This window comes from Monodelphis domestica, chromosome 6 (genome assembly GCF_027887165.1).
Source record: "Monodelphis domestica isolate mMonDom1 chromosome 6, mMonDom1.pri, whole genome shotgun sequence".
In the NCBI taxonomy this organism is placed as follows: domain Eukaryota; kingdom Metazoa; phylum Chordata; class Mammalia; order Didelphimorphia; family Didelphidae; genus Monodelphis; species Monodelphis domestica.
Window position 1 is genome coordinate 72,034,137 of NC_077232.1, and position 19,212 is coordinate 72,053,348.

The window sequence follows — 19,212 nt, forward strand, 5'->3', positions numbered from 1 at the left end:
GAGGAGTCAATGCAATTGGCAGAATTAAGTACCTACTGTATCAAGTTCTGGGGAAAGCCCAGTCTCCAAATGCTTAAATTCTATTAGGGAAGGCATGTCAAATAGAAATATATTCACAATATGTGTGAAAAAGGACAGTGTGATGTGGAGTGGCATTAGCAAGTAGGGAGCTTGAGAGATTTCATGTAGAAGGCAATGCTTAAAGTAGATCTTGAAGCAATGGGTGGATGCTTTAAAAAAAAAAAACTTCTATTCTAGCAACAACTCTACAGAAGAGCAATCAGAGCTAGGCATTGGGGTTAAGTGACTTGCCCAAGGTCACACAGCTAGGAAGTGTCTGAGGTCACATCTGAACCCAGGACCTCCCATCTCCAAGCCTGGTTGTCTATCCACTGAGCACCCAGCCACCCAGGAACAGATTCTAAATTTTAGGGAAGGTGGAGTCACAATAGAGACTTCTCAGCATCCCTGAAGCATCATCACAGACCTGCACATCTTGTAGCTCTCCCTATGGCCATCCCTTTGGCCTCTCTCCCAATCAGTACTCTGCTGTTGGTAAAGAGGAGGGGGAGTGGGTAGCAACTGTTCTGTGATTGGTCCAAATCACTGCTCTCAACCAATTAAACAGTGTTGTTGTGAGGAGCAGTGGTTGCCTAGCAACCATTTTCTGATTGGCTGCAGAAACCATTCTGAAGGTTGTTAGAGCCAAGGATTCAGATGACCTACTGTGGGGTTTTGTTACAGAGTGACTTTTTTAATGGATACATTTTATTTGACCAACAGCCACTTCATAAATGGATAGTCATTATACTTTCCCTTTTTAAAAAAAGTGAAGTAAAAACATTGAAAATAGTTATTAGTACTGATTGCACTAGAAATCCTCCTCCTCCATAGTTTTATTATTAACAGAAAAGAGGTTCTGTTTCAGGCTGACTCATCTAAAAGCATTATTTGCCTGAATTCTGTGGTCTGTTAATGTCTTCTTCCTAAGCAGTGTATAGATTCTTTTGCTTTCTTGCTCAGGATAATTTCCTACAAGTCTTCCTGTTCAATCTCATGATTCTTTATATCCATCAATCACCTTATCAGTAAGCATTCATTAAACTCCTACTATTTCAAAGGTTCTGTGCTTGGCCCTGTTGCATTTACAAAGGAAAGATGAAGCCGTCTCCAGCCCCAAGGAGCTTGCATTCTTCTCAGGGAAAACATGTTCACATATAAGTATAACAGAATATATATACACACTGAATGCAAGATGATTTTGGAAGAGAAGCAAATCATGGCTCAGAGGATAGAGGGGAAAGGGAGAGGGGCCTGAGCTGTAAAGAAAACTAGGGGTTACAACAATCTGTTGCATGACATTCATAATACTGCGTTTTGTCTTGACAGTCCCAGGCCAATGGTAATATAAATATTTGGGGACATTCAGAACCTTTCTGCCATTTACCTCAGGTTCATCAACCTAGTAAATGGGATTTCTGGCTCAAGGGCCGGAACCATTTAATGTCTTTTCTCAAATTATTCTGTACTTCTTTTTTTTTTTGGTATGAACTTAATGTGGGAACTCACATTATGGAAATTCTCTCCTAATAAACTTTGGCATCTACCCTTTATTTTTCTGAGAATTAATCTTCTTGGGGGTACTGAGAGAATAATTAACTGAATTCTGATCTATGTGAAGCTTTTCCTATTTTCTCTCACCAACCGCTAATAATATTATCATCCACAACAGTTAACCTCATTGTCAGTCACATATATATTCCTCAGGCTTGTACTTATCCTCCCACATTTCAGCATTATTGCCACTTGTTGCCAGTTAAGTGGATAAGAGTGATTCCTCAGTGATTTCATTTGCATCTCCCCTATCAGTGATGGGAGAGGCTTTGTCAGTACCATGTCTTGGAATCAATACTGTGTATCGGTTCCAAGGCAGAAGAGTGGTAAGGGCTTGGCAATGGGGGTCAAGTGACTTGTCCAGGGTCACATAGCTGGGAAGTATCTGAGGTCAAATTTGAACCCAGGACCTCCCATCTCTAGGCCTGGCTCTCAAACCACTGAGCCACCCAGATGCCCCCAGTAACATGTTACTTTGAGGAGACTGGAGCAAGGTTGTATGGAGATATGCTTGTGGAAGGTTTGTGTGACAGAATGCCCAGGCCAGTTAAGTTAACTCAGGCAGGAGCATGTGGCAGGCCAATGATTTTGGCAGCCCAGAGGCTACTGATTTGTTTGAGATTCCCTAGACTTCTTTGTGTTTTCTTTGATGGTCTAGTTAGCTTTGTGTTGGCAAGTAGATTGCTTCAAAAACCATTTCTTAAGTGCCTCTGCTCTTAGAACTGTGTTAAGTGTTAGGGGTTCAAATAAGACAGAGAAACTGCTCACTATCTCATGGTGGAAGTTAACACAGAAAAGGAAGTTGAGACGTGGGGGGGAAGTGATGGAGAAGGTGGGGTGGCCACCAGAGGGCAATGTGGGGGTGGGGGAAGGGGTGGAAGGGAACTGATGTTCATGAAGTAGAAACCAAGTAGAGGAGAAGATGGGAAGTGAAGCTGGAGAGCTCCAAGCTCTCTAAAGGAAGGCTTTGAGAAGAGTTTATTGCTTTGCCCTCCTGGGTTGCTCCCCAGTCAGAGGGGAGAGGCAGCTGAGGGCTGCTGAGAAAGTGTTGAAGATAGGGAGGACTGAGGGAAAGGGCACAAATGTTCAAAGCAATTGCTACTTGGCGAGTGTATCCAGGTGGCACTATGGGGCTAAGAGGAAACTCCTTGGTGGTGGAACAAAAGAAGTGTTAAGAAGTCACTGGTAATGAGCATCCCTCTTTCTTCTTCCCACCCTCTCAATAACAAGAAATGGCTCTGTCTGGGATCTGGCTCTTTCCTTGTGAAGCTAGCTTGTCAGGAGGCCAAGCACCTGAGGGCCCTGGTTGTTATCAGATCAAAGCTCTGCTAAACTTCCTCCTAAGAAAGTTGGTTAAGATGGGATTTTACCTGAAATGTAAGAATGGCCTTGCTTTGTTAGGCTTTTCCTGGGGCACCTTAAAAGTAGTTTTCTCTTTTTCTATCCAAGACCTGATGGGTCTAATCTTAAGCAACTGACTCCCAGTTAGTCATGCTAAGTCATCTGTGTTAGTATGTAAGCATGATTCCTTTTGGGTACAGTTGACCTTGATCCAAATTTTGTAATTCTCTGATCCATAGAAACAAGTTTATCTTCAAACCCATCAAAAAGAACCAATCGCTATCTTTTAGCTTATGGCCTTATCACTTATAACAGTGGTTGGTATACATATTTGGTGTCGATTGACTATTGATCAGCTACCCATTCGTATGGATCCATTATCTTCCTATCTATATCTCTGGGGATGAAAACACAAAGTAAATAATTTGCCCCTTTCTAAAAAAATCTGTTATGAACATCAGCAGAACATGGGTAATATATTCATACTCCTGAGTTGCTCTGGATAATTTTTGAAAATGGCATAGAAGGGGCAGCTAGGGGGGGTTAGTGGATAGAGAGCTAGGCCCAGAGATGGGAGATCCTGGGTTCAAATGTGGCCTCAGACAGTTCCTTGCTGTGTGACCTTGGGCAAGTCACTTGAATTCTTTTGCCCTGAAGCAAACACAGTATTGATTCTAAGACAGAGGTAAGGATTAAAGATGAGCATAACATAAAATAAGAGGCACAACCAAGACAAGAGTCTAGTCAGTGTCATGGGTTTCAAAAGGAAGGAGGCAGTCTTCAAACTCTCATTGGTCCATCAGTAAGCCTGCCATTCCCTAGACCATAAAAAAAACTTTTTTTTATTCCCCTAACCTTCTGTTTTAGAATCAATACTGTATATTGGTTATAAGACAGAAGAGTGATAAGGGCTAGGCAATGGGGGTCACACAGCTAGAAAGTGTCTGAGGCCAGATTTAAACCTAGGACCTCCCATCTCTAGGCCTGGCTCTCAGTCTACTGAGCCACCCAGGTGCCCCAAGTAGACAAATGTTTAAAGCTTTCCCCTTGATCAATTGCCAAGGATGTTGTAGAAAGGATTCTGCCATAGGTAGCCTCAAGGGCCCTTTCAACTCTTTGATTTTATGCAATGTTTTCATCTACAATGAGTGAGAGATATGTTGTAAGTAGAGATAAGAATGGTAATTCCTACTAAGCTGTGCTTAAATGCTAATGCGTTCTGTTTGCTCCACTACTAGTCCTGGTCGTGCCCTGCCAAATTTATTCTGTCCTTGGGACTGACAAATGCCTCTCATCTCCTTCTAGGAAAGAGATTGATGGGTGGGAAGGGGGAGGAAGTCAGGGCCCATTACCACTTCTCTTCCCTCTTCCATACTCCCTTGTCACCGAGTAGCACCATCTTGTATTCTGGAAGTCCTTCAGATGTCAGCTCATATCCCACCTTGTACAAGAAGCACCCCTGATGCTAAGGACTTCCATCTTTGAGTCTCTTCAGTTTATCCTGCCTTTGTCTTCTTGGTATAGAGTTATCTGCATGACCCTCCTGCCCACCACCATTAGACTGGGAGTTCTTGTGGTTGTATTTTGCTTTCTTTTGCCTTTCTTTATATCTTCAATGCTTAGCATAACCCTCAGTAAATGCTTCATAAATGCGGTTGCATAACTGATTGACTGTCTTCATCATCATGGAAAGTGCAGACAAAAATAGCAAATTGAACATAACAGAGATTTGCAGTTTCATGTATAATCCCCCTTTCCTGCTTTACTATAAACATCTGCCTAACTGTTTCTGGGGTGTTGGGGCAGTTTGATGACTTAGTGGCTAGAGAGACAGGAGGTCCTGGCTTCTGATCTGGCCTCGGACACTTTCTCGCTGTGTGACCCTGGGCAAGTCACTTCACCCCAATTTGCCTAGCCCTTAATGCTCTTCTGCCTTGAAGTGAAACTAATACTAATGGCAGGTAAGGATTTTTAAAAAAACATTCAGTATGCTTTTTCTTTTTCTAAATACAATAAACCTATTTTGCATTAGCCTCATTACCTTAAAAAAATAAATGCTCATTTGAGTTGGCCTGTTAAGTTCATGATTTTAAAAATTAAGTTCAAGAAAAAGGAGCTTATGACCTCCAGCTTTCTCCCTTGAGAAGACAAGTTAGATCTCTCTGAGGGCTCCTGGGTCTCTAGGCAGCTGAGCTTCTCCTTTCTTCTCCAATTATTCTAATATAGTGCTTTGTATGTGGTGGGCATTTAATAAGTGTTTATTGAAGTGAAGTGAAATGAAATGAATGGATTTGAACTCCCACAGTACTCTTGAAAGATGTTAAGAGCCTCCTGTGGAGTTGTTTGAGCAGCTAGATAGATGCTGGACTGATTTGGGCATCAAGAGGAGTAGCTTATGATAATAGCTGACTTCTGCTTCTGACTTTGCTCCCTTCTTCTATAATCCCCCAAATAGATTTCTTTTCCCTCCTTCCTATGAGCTGAAAATAATGAAGACTCAGTTAAAATTTGTCCTTCCTTCAATGCCCTATATGCAGTGAGGCATGGATGGAAAGGCATAGCCTCCTATCCACTTTCCTGGCGTCCTCAGCCAACCGATAAACTCCTCCCAGTTTGGTCTCCTTTGCCACTGGGATGTGTGTGTCAATCGGGTCTTCATCCGTATCATTGATAGGCATGTTGAAAACCATAGGACCAAGTTCAGATTCTCAAGTCTTTCCATTGGAGAGCTTGCTTCAAGTTGACATAGATATCAACTTACAATCATTAAACAGTGCAAATCAGAGACACCGTTCATTTGATTTTCCCTTGGGCATGAATCTTTCTACTTTCATATATGCATGTAAATGCATACCCCTGCGTGAGTGCACACACACACAAACTCATCCGCCTGTCAAAGATAATGCTCATCCCAAATCTTAGGTAAAAACAGTATGTTGGAAGACTGTTAACAGGTGGGAAAAGCTGTTGGAGAGATCTCAAGTGGGAAGGCGATAGAATTCTTAGGGAGGGAAATACCCTGAAAACTACAACAGAACTTGAATTAAGTTAAACCTTTGTCAGGACCATGAAGGGCCCAAGGAAGAACCAAGGGGAGAATCCCTTTGCTTCCTGGGAATGGGGGCTTTTATGGCCCCTTGGCCCTGGCCTGTCCCATGCTTGGCCTATTGCTTTCAGAGCTCAAATCAATTCAACCAAAGTTGGGCAAGGCCCCCTTCTAGGCTCTTGGGGATACAATAACAGAAAATGTTTAAATATAAAAATCTTTGCCCTGGAGAAACTTACTTTCTACTGAGATGATACAAAACATCTACTTAAATAAATAGGTATAATATAGACAAAGTAATTTCTAGAGGGAAAAGGGGCACTAATGATAGATAATCAGAAATGGATAGGGAGAGGCTGAGCTGCGGTGGGGGTAGCACCTGAGTTTTTAAAACCCTTACCCTCCATTTTGGAATCAAAATATTAAGTACTGGTTGCAGAAGAGCAAAAGAGTGGTAAGGGTTAGGCAGTGGAGGTTAAGTGAGTTTCCCAGGGTCACACCGTTAGGAAGTACCTAAGGCCAGTTTTGAGCCTCGGGGTTCTCATCTCTAGACCTGGCTCTATCCACTTAGCCACCCAGCTGCCCCCCTGAGTTGTCTTTTAAAGGGAGCTCTGTATTCTAGGTGGAGGTGGACCCAAAGCTTTACACAAACTGCTTTTCGCCTATCTGAATTACCTGTTGGAATGGGAAACGTGCATGTTTGGAAATCTGTTGTTTGTGCTGTAGTTTGAAATGGTTCATTGGCAAGGGGGGTGGTTTAGGAGGGAGGAAGTCGAGCATCCCCAAAGCCTGGAGAGACAGCAAAGCAGATTCCAGTAGGCCACTTCCTTCCCCTTAAAAAAGGCTTGTCTGCTCCGGTCTCAGGAGACGTCTGAAGGGAATCTGGGGGCATGTGTCCCATTAGAGGCAGGGAGGAGGCTCTGGGTCGGTTGCCACTTCAAAGCTGCTGTAGCTCTTGTAAAAGACAGGCTTCATCTAGCTTCTCTGTTCTTAGCAACAAAGGAGCCCAGGGCCCCTGGATTTTAGTGGGGAGGCAGCCTAAGTCTGTGTGTGAGAACCAGTAAGTAACCCAGAGTACCACTTATTTTTAGCCCTTTCCCCAGCCCTAAATAAACTGTGAGAGGCGGAGAGTGGGAAAGTGTGCTGGCAACCACTGAGTCAAACAGAGACAGGAAATCGGGGGTCTTCGGGTAATGAGTTCCAGCTACTCTAGTAACAGAAAGCCAGGGAAGGCATTTCTGCCAGATCGGTTCTGTGTGTGTGCTTAGTTTTCTCGTTTTGTTTTACCTCTAAAAAGAAGGCTCCTGGATTTCCTCCTCTTTCTAATTTATAAATACAAGCCTCCTGAGAAGGTCAGAAACCTGACATCGGGGAGGCGTCAGCAAAGGGGGCTCCTAAAATTTAGGGGGTGGGGAGGCAGTGGGGGATGCTCCAGTGGCCCTGAGTATATGTGTGTATGGAGCAGTTTAGGGAAAGGCGGCTGGCCAGCCGGAGGCCGGGGACCTGGGAAAATGCGAAAGCAGCCTCACATTCCTGAGGCAGGGGGCAGGGGAACAGCAGCCTGGAGAGGAGAAAACTTGGTCTTCGGTCCAAGAAAAAGTGCCTTTTCCACTCCGGGACTCAATTGCTGACATGGGTGCAAAGCATGGATGGTGAGATTGATATTTACCAGCATTTGCCATGGCTCAAGAGGGTGAGTGACTTGGGGCTCTTTCTGGATGGGGGAGGGAGGTACTTCAGAAGGGTGCAACTGTATGGAGAGAGCAGATTTAGAACCTCAACTCCCTGCCATTGCCAAGTTCTTCATGAGAAGCTAATTATAGGCATACCTCAAGGGGGGGCGGGCGGGGAGGTGCTGGGGAAGGAAGCATCAGCTGGCTTTGTCTTTAACTTGGACCTCAGGGCGCTGGGATGGGGCTATGAGCTAACAGGCGCCAGGCAAGGCAAGACAGATCTTTTCTCCTTTTTCCAATGTGCCATCCAAATAGTTGGAAGAAAGTTCCCAAGATTGTGAGTACCCAACGTGTCTCCATTCTACGGACTTGGGAAGAAAAAAATATTTTTTTGTTGTTGTTGCTTCAGTGGGGTGCAAAATACAGAAAAGTCCTTACTGCTTCCTCATCCTTTGTGTTTGGGTTTGGAGTGAGAATCCCAGCTGTTACCAGCCCATTAGCTTTCAAATTTCCTAAGGAAAAACGTACTGTAAGCAGTGCCCCAAACACTTGGGGAGGATGCTGTTTTGGGTAATCTGTTGTGGGTTTGGTCAAATCACCCCTTATATTAATGAATGGAAGAGCTTGATCTGACTGAGATTCCCTGGTCTGGTGCTGGAGGCTGAATCTTTCTAGATTTCCCATTCAGTTCAGTTCCACAACCATTATGTGCCCACGGTATGCTCGGGCACTGTGCTAGGGGTTAATGCAGAAAAAGGGAGATGAGAAGTTTAGCTTTTCCTTTAGTTATCTGCCACCTGTAAATCTGCAATAGCAGGAATATGAACTCATTCGCCAACTTTTTTATTCCTGGAGTGATTTTTGATTAAATGTTCAGTGGTAGGAAAAAACAACAAAGCCAATCTAACCGTATATGTTTAGGATAGAAAGAAAAAGACATGCTTTGGCGCTATCGATTCCTAATGGAATAACATGGAAATGAAGATGAGAGCCTGTGAAGAGGTCAAATCTATAAGGCTTGGGGTACAGCCTAAGAACATCTTCCGAGTTAGCTACTTAAAAGGCCCATGCACTCTCCCTGCCTTCCCTTTTCTCCCCCTGTGACCCTAAGGAATTTGACTCTAACTTTGTTCATACACAAATACAATGCTAGTGACTATGTCTGGTTCAGAGTTCAGAGTCAGGTGGCTTGACTACACAGAGAGAGACAGGGTTGAATTTAAAGCCAGAGGACCTGAGACTAAATCCTGCTTTCCTGGCTCCTGGCTCAACCCACAATCATGAGGACCATATTTTCCAAACCCAAACGTCAGGACACATAAGCTGACAAAGGGCTTTGCAGCAGTGCCTTCTTAAAAGCACATTTTGTTTTCTCAGAATTGGGACTGCCCTGGGAAGTCTGGCCTGTTCTGGCCACCTTGGCTCCGGTGCCTGCCATTAAAGCCCCTGGCAGCCCATTGGGCTGAGGATTGGCTTTCAAGGTCTTTGGTCAATATTTACTTCTTCAGCTGGGACACTAAACTTGGGGAAGAGTTGGAGGAGATCTGGAGATGGGGAGGAGGGACTAATTTGCAATGAAGAAAAAATTACAGGGAGTATTTGCTCTAGGGTAGAAAGCAGAGTCTCTCTGGGGGGAGTACAACAGGAAATGGCTGTGTGTAATCTTATACTGGCCAAGACTTAACCTGAGCCTCCAGCTGTTTGAGTTGAGAGAGGATGCCTTTATACTCATTCTGCTTGGGCCAGGGAGCCAAGATTTGGGGGGGGGGGGTGGAATCCTGGATCACCAGTGAAGTATCTACTTCCTCCTGGGGAGGAAGGGGTGGTCTATCTCCAGGGAGGTGATTATTGTGCAATTAAGTAAAAGGGAGCCTTTTCGGGTATTTTGTCTGGGGACGCAGCATGCAAACTGACACCCCTGTGGGGAGCATGGATTTGTCATCTGAGCCCCCTCACTTGTAATGAAACCCCAGCTACTAAGCCATAGCACTAGTGGGCTTCAGAGAGAATGGATTTCTAGTTCTTAGGTTGAAGCTCTTCATTACAGTCCATGGGATATTCATTAAGTACAGATGGTCAGAGCTAGTGGGGACCTTAGAGAAGGGGAAATAGTGTGGAAAGAACATTCTCAAATCATTGGTGGTTGTTGTTCAGTAGAATCCAACTCTTCCTGACCTCATTTGGGTTTCCTGGCAAAGATACTGAAGTGGCTGACTTTCTTTCTCAGGCTCATTTTACAGATGAGTAAAACTGAGGCAAACAGGTTCAAGGACTTGCCCAGGAACACACAGCTAAGAAAGTATCTGAGACTTGAGCTCATAAAGATGAGTGTTCCTAAATCTAGGCCTGGCGCTCTATTCACTGCACCATTCTAACTGCCCTTCAACCCTGAGAAGCTTTGATCAAATCCCATCCTGAAGTCTCTCAGTTCTCATGCTCTGATCCTCATCCATGTGTGTGTGTGTGTGTGTGTGTGTGTGTGTGTGTGTGTGTGTGTGTGTGTGTGTGTGTGTGTGTGAGAGAGAGAGAGAGAGAGAGAGAGAGAGAGAGAGAGAGAGAGAGAGAGAGAGAGAGAGATTTGTTTCAGGCTATGAAGCAAGGTAGTTGGAGAACATATTTTAAAATAAAACACAATATTGATCTTGCCAAATGCAAACATGATCAAAATACTAATTTTTAAAAAATCCTTCTCTTTATCCACACCTCCTTGATCTTTACCAACTCTTTGAAAGGCACAGCCTAGGCCCCTTGGCCTGACATTCAAGGTTGTTCAATCTCCAGTTGTATTTTCATCCTTATCTCCTCCTCATCTAGGGGAAAGGAACTCTTAGCTCCAGTTGGCTTAGAGTAGCCTCAGTCCTGGACCAGAAGCCTTAATCCTCTCTGCTTTTGTTCCCAACATTCTTCCCTCCCCCACCCACCCACTTTTTAGAATATTCTCTCCCCTTCTCCCTACTATTAATCCTATGTTTACTTCAAAATTTAGTTCCATTCTCTCTCCCTTTTCTAAACAACTTTAGTCCAGGGCAAACTGTCCAGTGACCTCACAGCATTTGTGGTCTTCACCAGATCTTTGGCACTTACTTATACTTTGTGTGGCATCCAAATTATTTTTTTTTTATTTGAGTATCTAAAAAGTGTAGGGTTTTATAATGGATAGAACATTGGCTTTGTAGGCACTGAACCTGGGTTTGAACCCTAACTGCCTGGAAATATCTGGGTGACTTTGGACAAATAAGTTCCTGACAGTTTATCTCTAGGAGGGGGGAAAAGGTTATATTATTAGTTCCTTTCTTTCTCTCTTTTTTTAAACCCTTAACTTCTGGGTTTATTGGGGGTTTTTTAAACCCTTACCTTCTGCCTTAAATCAATACTGAGGCAGAAGAGCAGTATGACCTAGGCAATTGGGAATAAGCAACTTGCTCAGGGTCACACAACTAGGAAATATCTGAAGCCAAAATTGAAACCCCACCTCAAAAAAAAAAAAACAAACCTGAATGTTCTGTCTTAGAGCCAATACTGAGTATTAGTTGCAAGGCAGAAGAGCAGTTATGGCTTCAACCAGTGATGGAGAACAGGCCCTGCCCCAGCCAGGTACTCCTACCCACCTCAGACAGAGGAGGGAGGAAGCACTCCCATTGGGCTGCTGGGCAGAGGGGTGGGTCAAGTGAGGAATGTCCACAAGGACATGGAGAGGGGTGGGGGGGAACAGTTCGGGAACAGTTCCACCCCCAGTTTTTCTGGCTTTCTAGTAAAAAACTGGCAGGTGACTACAAGCGTGCCCACAGAGAGAACTCTATATGACCTTTTTTGGCACATGTGCCATAGGTTTGCCATCACGGGCCTAGACCATTGGGTTTAAGTAACTTGCCTAGAGTCACACAGATAGGAAATATCTGAGGCCAGATTTGAACCCAGGACTTTATCTCCAGGCCTGGCTCTCTATTGAGCTACCTCATTGCCCCTATTGTATAATCTTAAAGGCATGGTCAGCTGGTGGCACAGTGAATAAAGTAAGCACTGGCCTGGGGTCAAATCCAGACCATTAATAGTTATATAACCATGAGCAAGTCACTTAACTTCCATCTACCTCAGTTTCCTTAACTGTAATATGAGGGAGACAGAGGTACTCATCTCCCAATGTTGTTGTGTGGCCAAAATAACATTTGTAAAGTGCTTCCATAATGCCTGATTTTTCTTAGTGCTTAATAAATATATGCAATATCTATATTTTATATCATATTATAGTTATAAAATATTTGTTAAAATATATAATAAGGCTTATTTCCTTTCTTCAATTATAACCTCTATGAGGACAAAGATATATCTCATCCCTGATTGTTCCTAGCCCAGCCCTGGGCTTTGCATAGGACAGAAATCTGTTTATTGAAAAGTATAATTCTTCCACATTAGCACTTTGAAGGGGAAGAACTTCCTACAAATCTGATTCTAAGAGTGTGGGTGTTGCTATTTTCTCAGCTCCTTCAGATACCTCCAAAAGACAGCTACTAGTCAGAGCCCCCAGGCAGCCACATGCATAAAGCTGTTTTGATGGGGCTTTATAGAAATTTCATAGTCCAGCATGTAGGAACAACAAGCCTTTGGCCCCAGCTGAGATGCTAAGTGAAGGGTGTGCAGAGAGATTTCACTCTTGTCGTTTGTAATCTGACTCCTAGGCTGACCATAAACACAGGCGACTGCCAGTGGAGGGGGGCGGCCTCCCCCTTGGCCTCTTCAGAAAAGCAGAGACAAGAGCAGACAGAGTTGATTCCACTCTTCTGTCTGCTAGGCACCTTTGCCAAACAGAAAGCTCTGGGATAAGCCATTCCAGCACCAAAGATAGATTATCCTACTGTTTTCTTATTAAAGCAGCATTTTAATCCATTACACGGTCACCAAAGAATTCAAGGCCTGGCGTGCCATTGGCTTGTGGTACTGTGGCTTCATCAGCCTTTTCACTTGCTGGGAGTTGAAATCCGAGGCTGAAGCCTGGGGGTAAAGGAATACCCATGGAATTTCTGGGAGAGTGGCCTCAGATGGCCCCACCTTCATGCTGCCCAGCTGGTTTTCCTGAAGATAGCTGGGGATCTGGCCCCGTGGTCCTTGGGCTTTGCTTACAAGGTCAGGGTTCTGGTTGGCCCCCGTCACTACATAAACTGAGGCTTTTGACCCAAAGAGACATCATCAAGATTCTAGAACAGGGCAGAGTGATCAGAGCTCTGAAATAAGACCAGGGTCATGGAGTCACCAAGTCTGAATTTGAGAGCTGGAAGGCACCTCGGAGACCATCAAATCTAATCCATACATGAGAGGAATCCCCATTACAACACAGCCAACAAGTAACCATCCAGCCTCTGCTGAAAGACCACAACAGCTAAGATGATGGTGGTGATGGTGGTGATGGTGGTGGTGGTGGTGGTAGTAATTTTAGTGTTTACAGAACACCTTGAGGTCTGCGAAGCTCTGGATGTATATTATCTCATTTGATTGTCCCTGCCATGCAGGCACAGTTATCCTCATTTTAAGACTGAGGAAATGAAGGGATATAGGGGTTAAGTGACTTGCCTAGGGTCATACAGCTAGTAATTATCTGTGGGAGAATTCAAGCTCAGATCTTCCTGACTCTATCCACTGTGCCACCTAGTTGCCAAGAAGGGATCTATCTGGCACCTCTCAAGGCATTCCCTTCCTGATTGTTAGGACATTCTCCCTGAGGTTAAATCCATTTCTCCTCGTTGATGCAGTCTTGAGGGATGGTGTCTTCTAGTGGTGAGTTTTCCTGAGAATGTGATCATTGGGAGTCCAGTCCAAGGAATGCAGCTGGCAAGAAAAGAAGCAAATAAATCCATCCTCTTCATAACAGCCCTTTAAATACTTGAAGACAGCTTTCATTGACCCCAGGGCTGTCTCTTCTATAGCTAAACATGCCCAGTTCCTTCATCTGACCTCATGACAGAGAGTCAAGGCCCTTTTCTTTTCTGTCCTAGTTGCTCTAAACTAGATGCTATTCAGCTTATTAATGCCTTTCTTAACTCAAACTGCCCACAATTCTTCAGATGAAGTCCTATAAGTGCATAATACAATGGGACTTTTGTCCCTTATTCCTTAATGTAGCCCAAGTTGACAGGCATTTTTAGCAACTAGTTCATACCTCTAGTTCATACTCATACTAGTTCATACATTGAGCTTGCAGTCCACTAAAACCTGCAGATCACTTTCAAAACAAATACATTCTCTTAATTTCTCTCCCATCTCATACTTAAGATGATTTTTTTTGGATCTAAGGATCTTGATTGAATTTCCAGTAAATTCTAAAAGTGTAAAGGCATAAGACCAAAAAGTTTGAGAACCACTGGTAAGAGATTCTTCATCAGACACAGTCAGTTGTGGTTCCTTCCAGTTCAGAGTTTGAATGTTTCTAAAAGAGGAAGGAGGCAGGAAGGCCTACTATGGGCCAGACACTGTGCTTAGTAGTACACAAACATCTCCTTTGATCTATACAATGACCATGAGAAGAGTACATGCTATGATGACTTCTGTTTTGCAGTTCAGGAAAGCAGACTTTTAGTGCCTTGCCCCAGGGTCATGCAGCTAGTAACAATTCTTCATGATGGAATGTTCAACAGTAGAATAGAATGGAGTAGAATGCTCCAATTTGACCTCAGGTCTTCTGTCTTCATAAATTATTCCTTCTCTCTGAAAGAGGATGTGAATGATGTTTATTCTAGTATTTGAATACTATGGGGCTCAGAGAAAGTTACAAAGTTCAAGATTTGCCCATCCTTATTAGCTACCATATTTCAGTTGTGCCCTCCAGAACTTCTAACCTCCTGTGGGCAAAGATGGATAAATTCCTTGGCATCTGAATGGTCCAGTAAATTCATTATTGAGAATAGGAATCCCTGAGTTTCCTTTTTTCAGGTTATGGAAATAATCTGGTCTGAAAGTCAGAAACAGAATACTTATTGATTGAAAAACTAAAAAATACAAAATGCAAACAGATATATAACACAAATTTATTCTAGGCCCTTTGGTTTTCTTTTTTCTTTTTTTCATTTTCATTTTTTTCTTTTTCCTTAAGATGTGAACAAAAATTTAACTTTTTTAAAATTTGAGTTCCATATTCTTACCCTCCCTTTCTCCTCCCACTCCTTGACAAAGCAGGTAGTTGGATAGAAATTATACATGTACAGTCATACAAAACATGGGTTTCTTTTTTTTTTGTATGCTGCTGCAACTTTGTTAAAGTTTTAATTATTTCAACTAGTTGTTTTAGTTGATTCTCTAAGTATACCATAACATCAGCAAAGAGTGATGGCTTAGTTTCCTCATTGCCTACTTTAATTCCTTCCGTTTCTTTTTCTTCTCTGTTTGCTAAAGCTAGCATTTTTAGTACAATATTAAAAAATAGTGGTTGATGATGGGCATCCTTGCTTCACCCCTGATCTTATTGGGAAGGCTTCTAGCTCATCCACATTAGAGACACGTATCGTCAATTGTTTTTGATAGATACTACTTATTGTTTTAAGGAAAGGCCTGTTTATTCCTATGCTTTCTAGTGTTTTTAATTTTTAAATTTTCTAGTGTGGTATATTTTGTGCTTTTTCTGCATTCATTAAGATAATCACATGATTTCTGTTAGTTTGGTTATTGATTTGGTCAATTATGCTGATAGTTTTCCTAATATTAAACCAGTCCTGCATTCCTGTTGCAAATCCCACCTGGTCCTGGTGAATAATCCTTGTGATATGTTGTTGTGATTTCCTTGCCAGTATCTTATTTAAATCTTGGTTTTCTTTTTTAAAAGAGAAGAATGTACTTGTGTCTGTGCTGTATAGTTTGTTACATACAATAGGTGGCTTGGGTTTATCATGAATAAACACTGCCTTTCTGAGATCAGGGTATGGGACCCTGCCATTCAATCACTTTGATCCCTTCCCTGCTAGGGTCAGGAAGCCCTTAGAGTCACTTAGTTTCTCTGCTTTCTGGTTTCCTCTTCATGGCACAATGGACTTGGAGTCAAGTAGTTCCAAGGTCATACTAACCTAGATAGATACTAGCTGTATGACCCTAGGGGAATTTAACCTCCATGTGCTTGTTTTCTCATCTGTAAAATGGGGGTATTCATGGCACCTCCCAACATTGTTGTAAGGATCAAATGAGTTAACATGTAAATCTTAAAAGTACTATACAACTGCTAACTATTATTATATGCATAGTGCCTACCTCAGTAGAGTCTTTGAGAGACTCAAATTAGACTATGGAGCAGCTGCATCCATTGTAAAGAGAGCTGTATCTTTTTTGTTGTTGTTTATGTTATTCCTTAAAATTTTTATCTGAACTGTAAAATCTGTAACAGAAAATGAACAAACAGCAACTAGCACCTCTTGGTAGGTAGGGCCTACCAACTATCAGATTAATGGAATGGTCCAGGAACACCAGGCATCCCTCCCACATTCCTCCACAGGATTGTGCCTTTTGGGAAGAGTCCTGGGAACAAGCCTTTGGGACAATGAATTTAATAATTGTCAAGTCATCATTGTAAAAAATAAATGCTTCTTGGTATCTTTTTTCTTGCTTTATCTCCTGCCTTTTCCACTGTATTCCACCCCACTTCCCTTCCCAGAGAGCCATCCCTTATCTAGAGGCAGAAAAAGAGAAAGAAAATGTTCAGTTAAGCTGACCAACAAGCCAAAAGGTTCTGACATTATGTGCGGTGTTCCATGCCCACTTGGTCCCTTCCCTCTGCAATGAAAGGACGATTGGGACATTTTCCTCTCATCTTTGGAGACAATCTTGACCATTATATTTTGCAAGATTCTGTTTTGATTTATTGCTTTTTTTTCCTTTTCATTTTATCTTGTAGTCAGTGCATATATTATTTTCTTGGTTCTTCATTTTGTATCTGTTCATATACGTCTTTTAATGCTATTCTGAATAATAATAGCAGCTACTATTTACAGTTATCCCTTCCCCATCTCAACTTTCCCCATTGTGGCTTCTATATGTCATTGATAGGCGTAAGAAATTCAATGGGAATTTGGGGAGGAGTTTTGTGGAAACCACAGATGACCCAGAAAAAGTTTAGGAACTCAGAAATGCATGCTTAAACAAAAATTTACAATAAGATACCATAAACACATCATAAAAAAAAAAAAAACTTCTCTGGTATGAAGGGAGGACCAGAAAATTTGACATGAATTTTTCATGCCCTTAACCCCTGCTGTGGGAGGGATAACCATACTTTTTAAAGTTTGCAAAGTGCTTTACTTATTTTATCTCATTGGATCCTTACGACAACTCTGTTATGTGGGTACCATTATTGCACCCATTTTACAGATGAGCAAACCAAAATTGAGAGGTTGAGTAACTTGCCCAGGATCAAACACCTGAGCAGATTCCCAACTAGAGTTTTCCTGCCTCTGTTTCCAGCCCTATTCCTTGTACCACTGAGATCCCATATATACATGAGCCATCATTCCTGTGGGTCATTATAGTTTGGAACGTGACAAGGGGACACCTTCTAGTTCAGTCCCCTCACTCATGTAAGAACTGGTAAAAAACATGCTCGACCAAAGTCAAGATGATGGTGACACAAGGAAATGGGAGTGATGGCCTGCGAGCTGCCCACGATGGGCACTGACGGTGGGCACAGAAAGGGGCCCGATTTACAGAGGGGTCCTTGTCCAGCAGTCTCCTGTTTTGCTTGGCCTCTGGAAGAAAGAAGGCACTTATTCCACTGTGGGCTGTCATGAAGATGGAGCCTGCGGGCAAACCAGACCCAACTTGTTAGGTTCATTCATAGCTGCCTCTCCAGCTCGGTGAGGTCACCCCCACCAGGATTTGGCAAGGCTCTTGAGACACACCTCTGAGTGGCATCTTGTCTGTTCATTACTATTGTTGTGAGGAGTTTTGAAATCTTGTGGTTTCCTTTTTCTCTGGGTGGTTTCTCACATCTTCTGGCAGATAATTCATCACAAATCATTTAGTTAATTGGGAAATCGATTAGCTTGGGTTTTTCCCCCCTCTGGCCTTTTTAAGAGTCTTCTTTTCGTCTCTTTAGTCCCAGGTAAGCCACCCGGCTGCAGTCACGAATGAAACCTATCAGGAGCGCTTGGCCCGATTAGAAGGCGACAAGGAATCTCTCATGTTACAGGTATGTGCTTCCTTCTGTATTGTCACTGACGCTGCTGTCCCTTTACAGGTACACTGTCATCCAGTAACCTTAGGTGACTGGCACCTGGGACCCTCCGAGGGCTAATAAGAACATTGACAGCAACTCACACTTAGGGCTTTTAAGATTTGCAGTCGGTTTCTCCCAGCCACCCTGAGGCTAGTATTGCAAGTACTCTTATCCCCATTTTATAGATGAGGAAACTGATTCAGAGACTTGCCTCAGCCCTACAGCATGCTAATTAATACTAGGATTTGAAACGAGGTCTCTCTTCAGTTCTAAGGATGTTTCTTTAAAAAAAAATAAAAACCCTCACCTTCCATTTTAGAATCAATACTGTGTAGTAGTTCTAAGGCAGAAGAGCAGTAAAGGCTAGGCAATGGGGGCTATGACTTGCCCAGGGTCACACAGCTAGGAAGTGTCTGAGGACAAATTTGAAACCAGAACCTCCTCTCAATCCACTGAACCCTAGTGATGTTTCTAATCGATCACTCTGCCTCTTGCCTCGAGGCCTTCCTGTAGGAAGTGCTCATCCAATCAAACAATCTGTAACTGTGATGTCCAGCATAGACAAATGGGCAGGCCCTGCTGGATTTTGAATGCCTGGCATCCACCTCCTGCTCTGCAGAGCTAGAGATCAGGAGTCAGGGAAGCGCCAGAGAGTACACATGATCTGTTGCATCTTCAGTCTGTGAAGTTCTCTGAAGTGTCTGTGAATTTAAAAAGCTCCAGTGTCTTTATTTCTTTACTTGTGGTGTTAAAAGTCCAGAGGGGGTTTGTTTATTTGTTTTTTAAAGGAAGTTTCTGGCCAAGCAGCTCACCCTCCTCAAAGTTTTTCCCTTCTGTTCTCTGGGCCCAGATTTATTTAATGGCCATGGAATGGTAACTGCTCAGTGGAACAGGAGCCTCCTGGGTCTTTCCACACTTGGATCTCTTCTGGGCAAAGCCTATCTTCTGTGCCGGTTGTCATGCAAACTCTTGATCTGGGCCTGAGAGCTTTGCAGCTACAATTACAGTAATTGGAGACATCTGCAAACAAGACTTGGTTCTGGTAGCTGACATGATGCCTAATAATTGGAGAAAAGAGCCATCCCTTTGTCTTGTGGTCTTACTCTATCTCTCTGTCCCTTCTCTCTGCCTCTGTCTTTTCTATCCCCTCACTGTCTTTCCCTGTTTCAATCCCCCTCTTTCTCTTTTTCTCTTTCCCCTCTTTCTTCTCTCATGCTTTTCTTTAAAATTCTCCTCTCTTGGCTCATAATAGATGATGAAACCAGAGCCTACTTCTGGGGAAGCCTCAGTTTTAACCAGAATAATTTTCCCCCCTCTATTCTTAGGTGGAATGCATAAACAAGCCTATAGTTTGT

At 43.0% G+C, this 19,212-nt stretch overlaps 1 protein-coding gene across 20 annotated transcripts in view; it reads left to right on the top strand.

Annotated features, from left to right (window-relative positions):
- The window catches only part of PPFIBP2 (PPFIA binding protein 2), a 195,643-nt gene that overhangs the window by 85,619 nt on the left and 90,812 nt on the right, over positions 1-19,212 (top strand). For 15 of the 20 annotated variants that reach the window (XM_007496981.3, XM_007496983.3, XM_007496982.3 and 12 more), the window contains one exon: positions 17,738-17,830. In XM_007496981.3, the coding sequence (XP_007497043.2) occupies positions 17,738-17,830 (93 nt within the window). Of the gene's footprint in view, positions 1-6,868; positions 7,695-7,957; positions 8,012-17,737; positions 17,831-19,212 lie in introns of those variants that run through there. The other 5 variants (XM_056802238.1, XM_056802236.1, XM_007496990.3 and 2 more) reach the window with 5 other exon arrangements.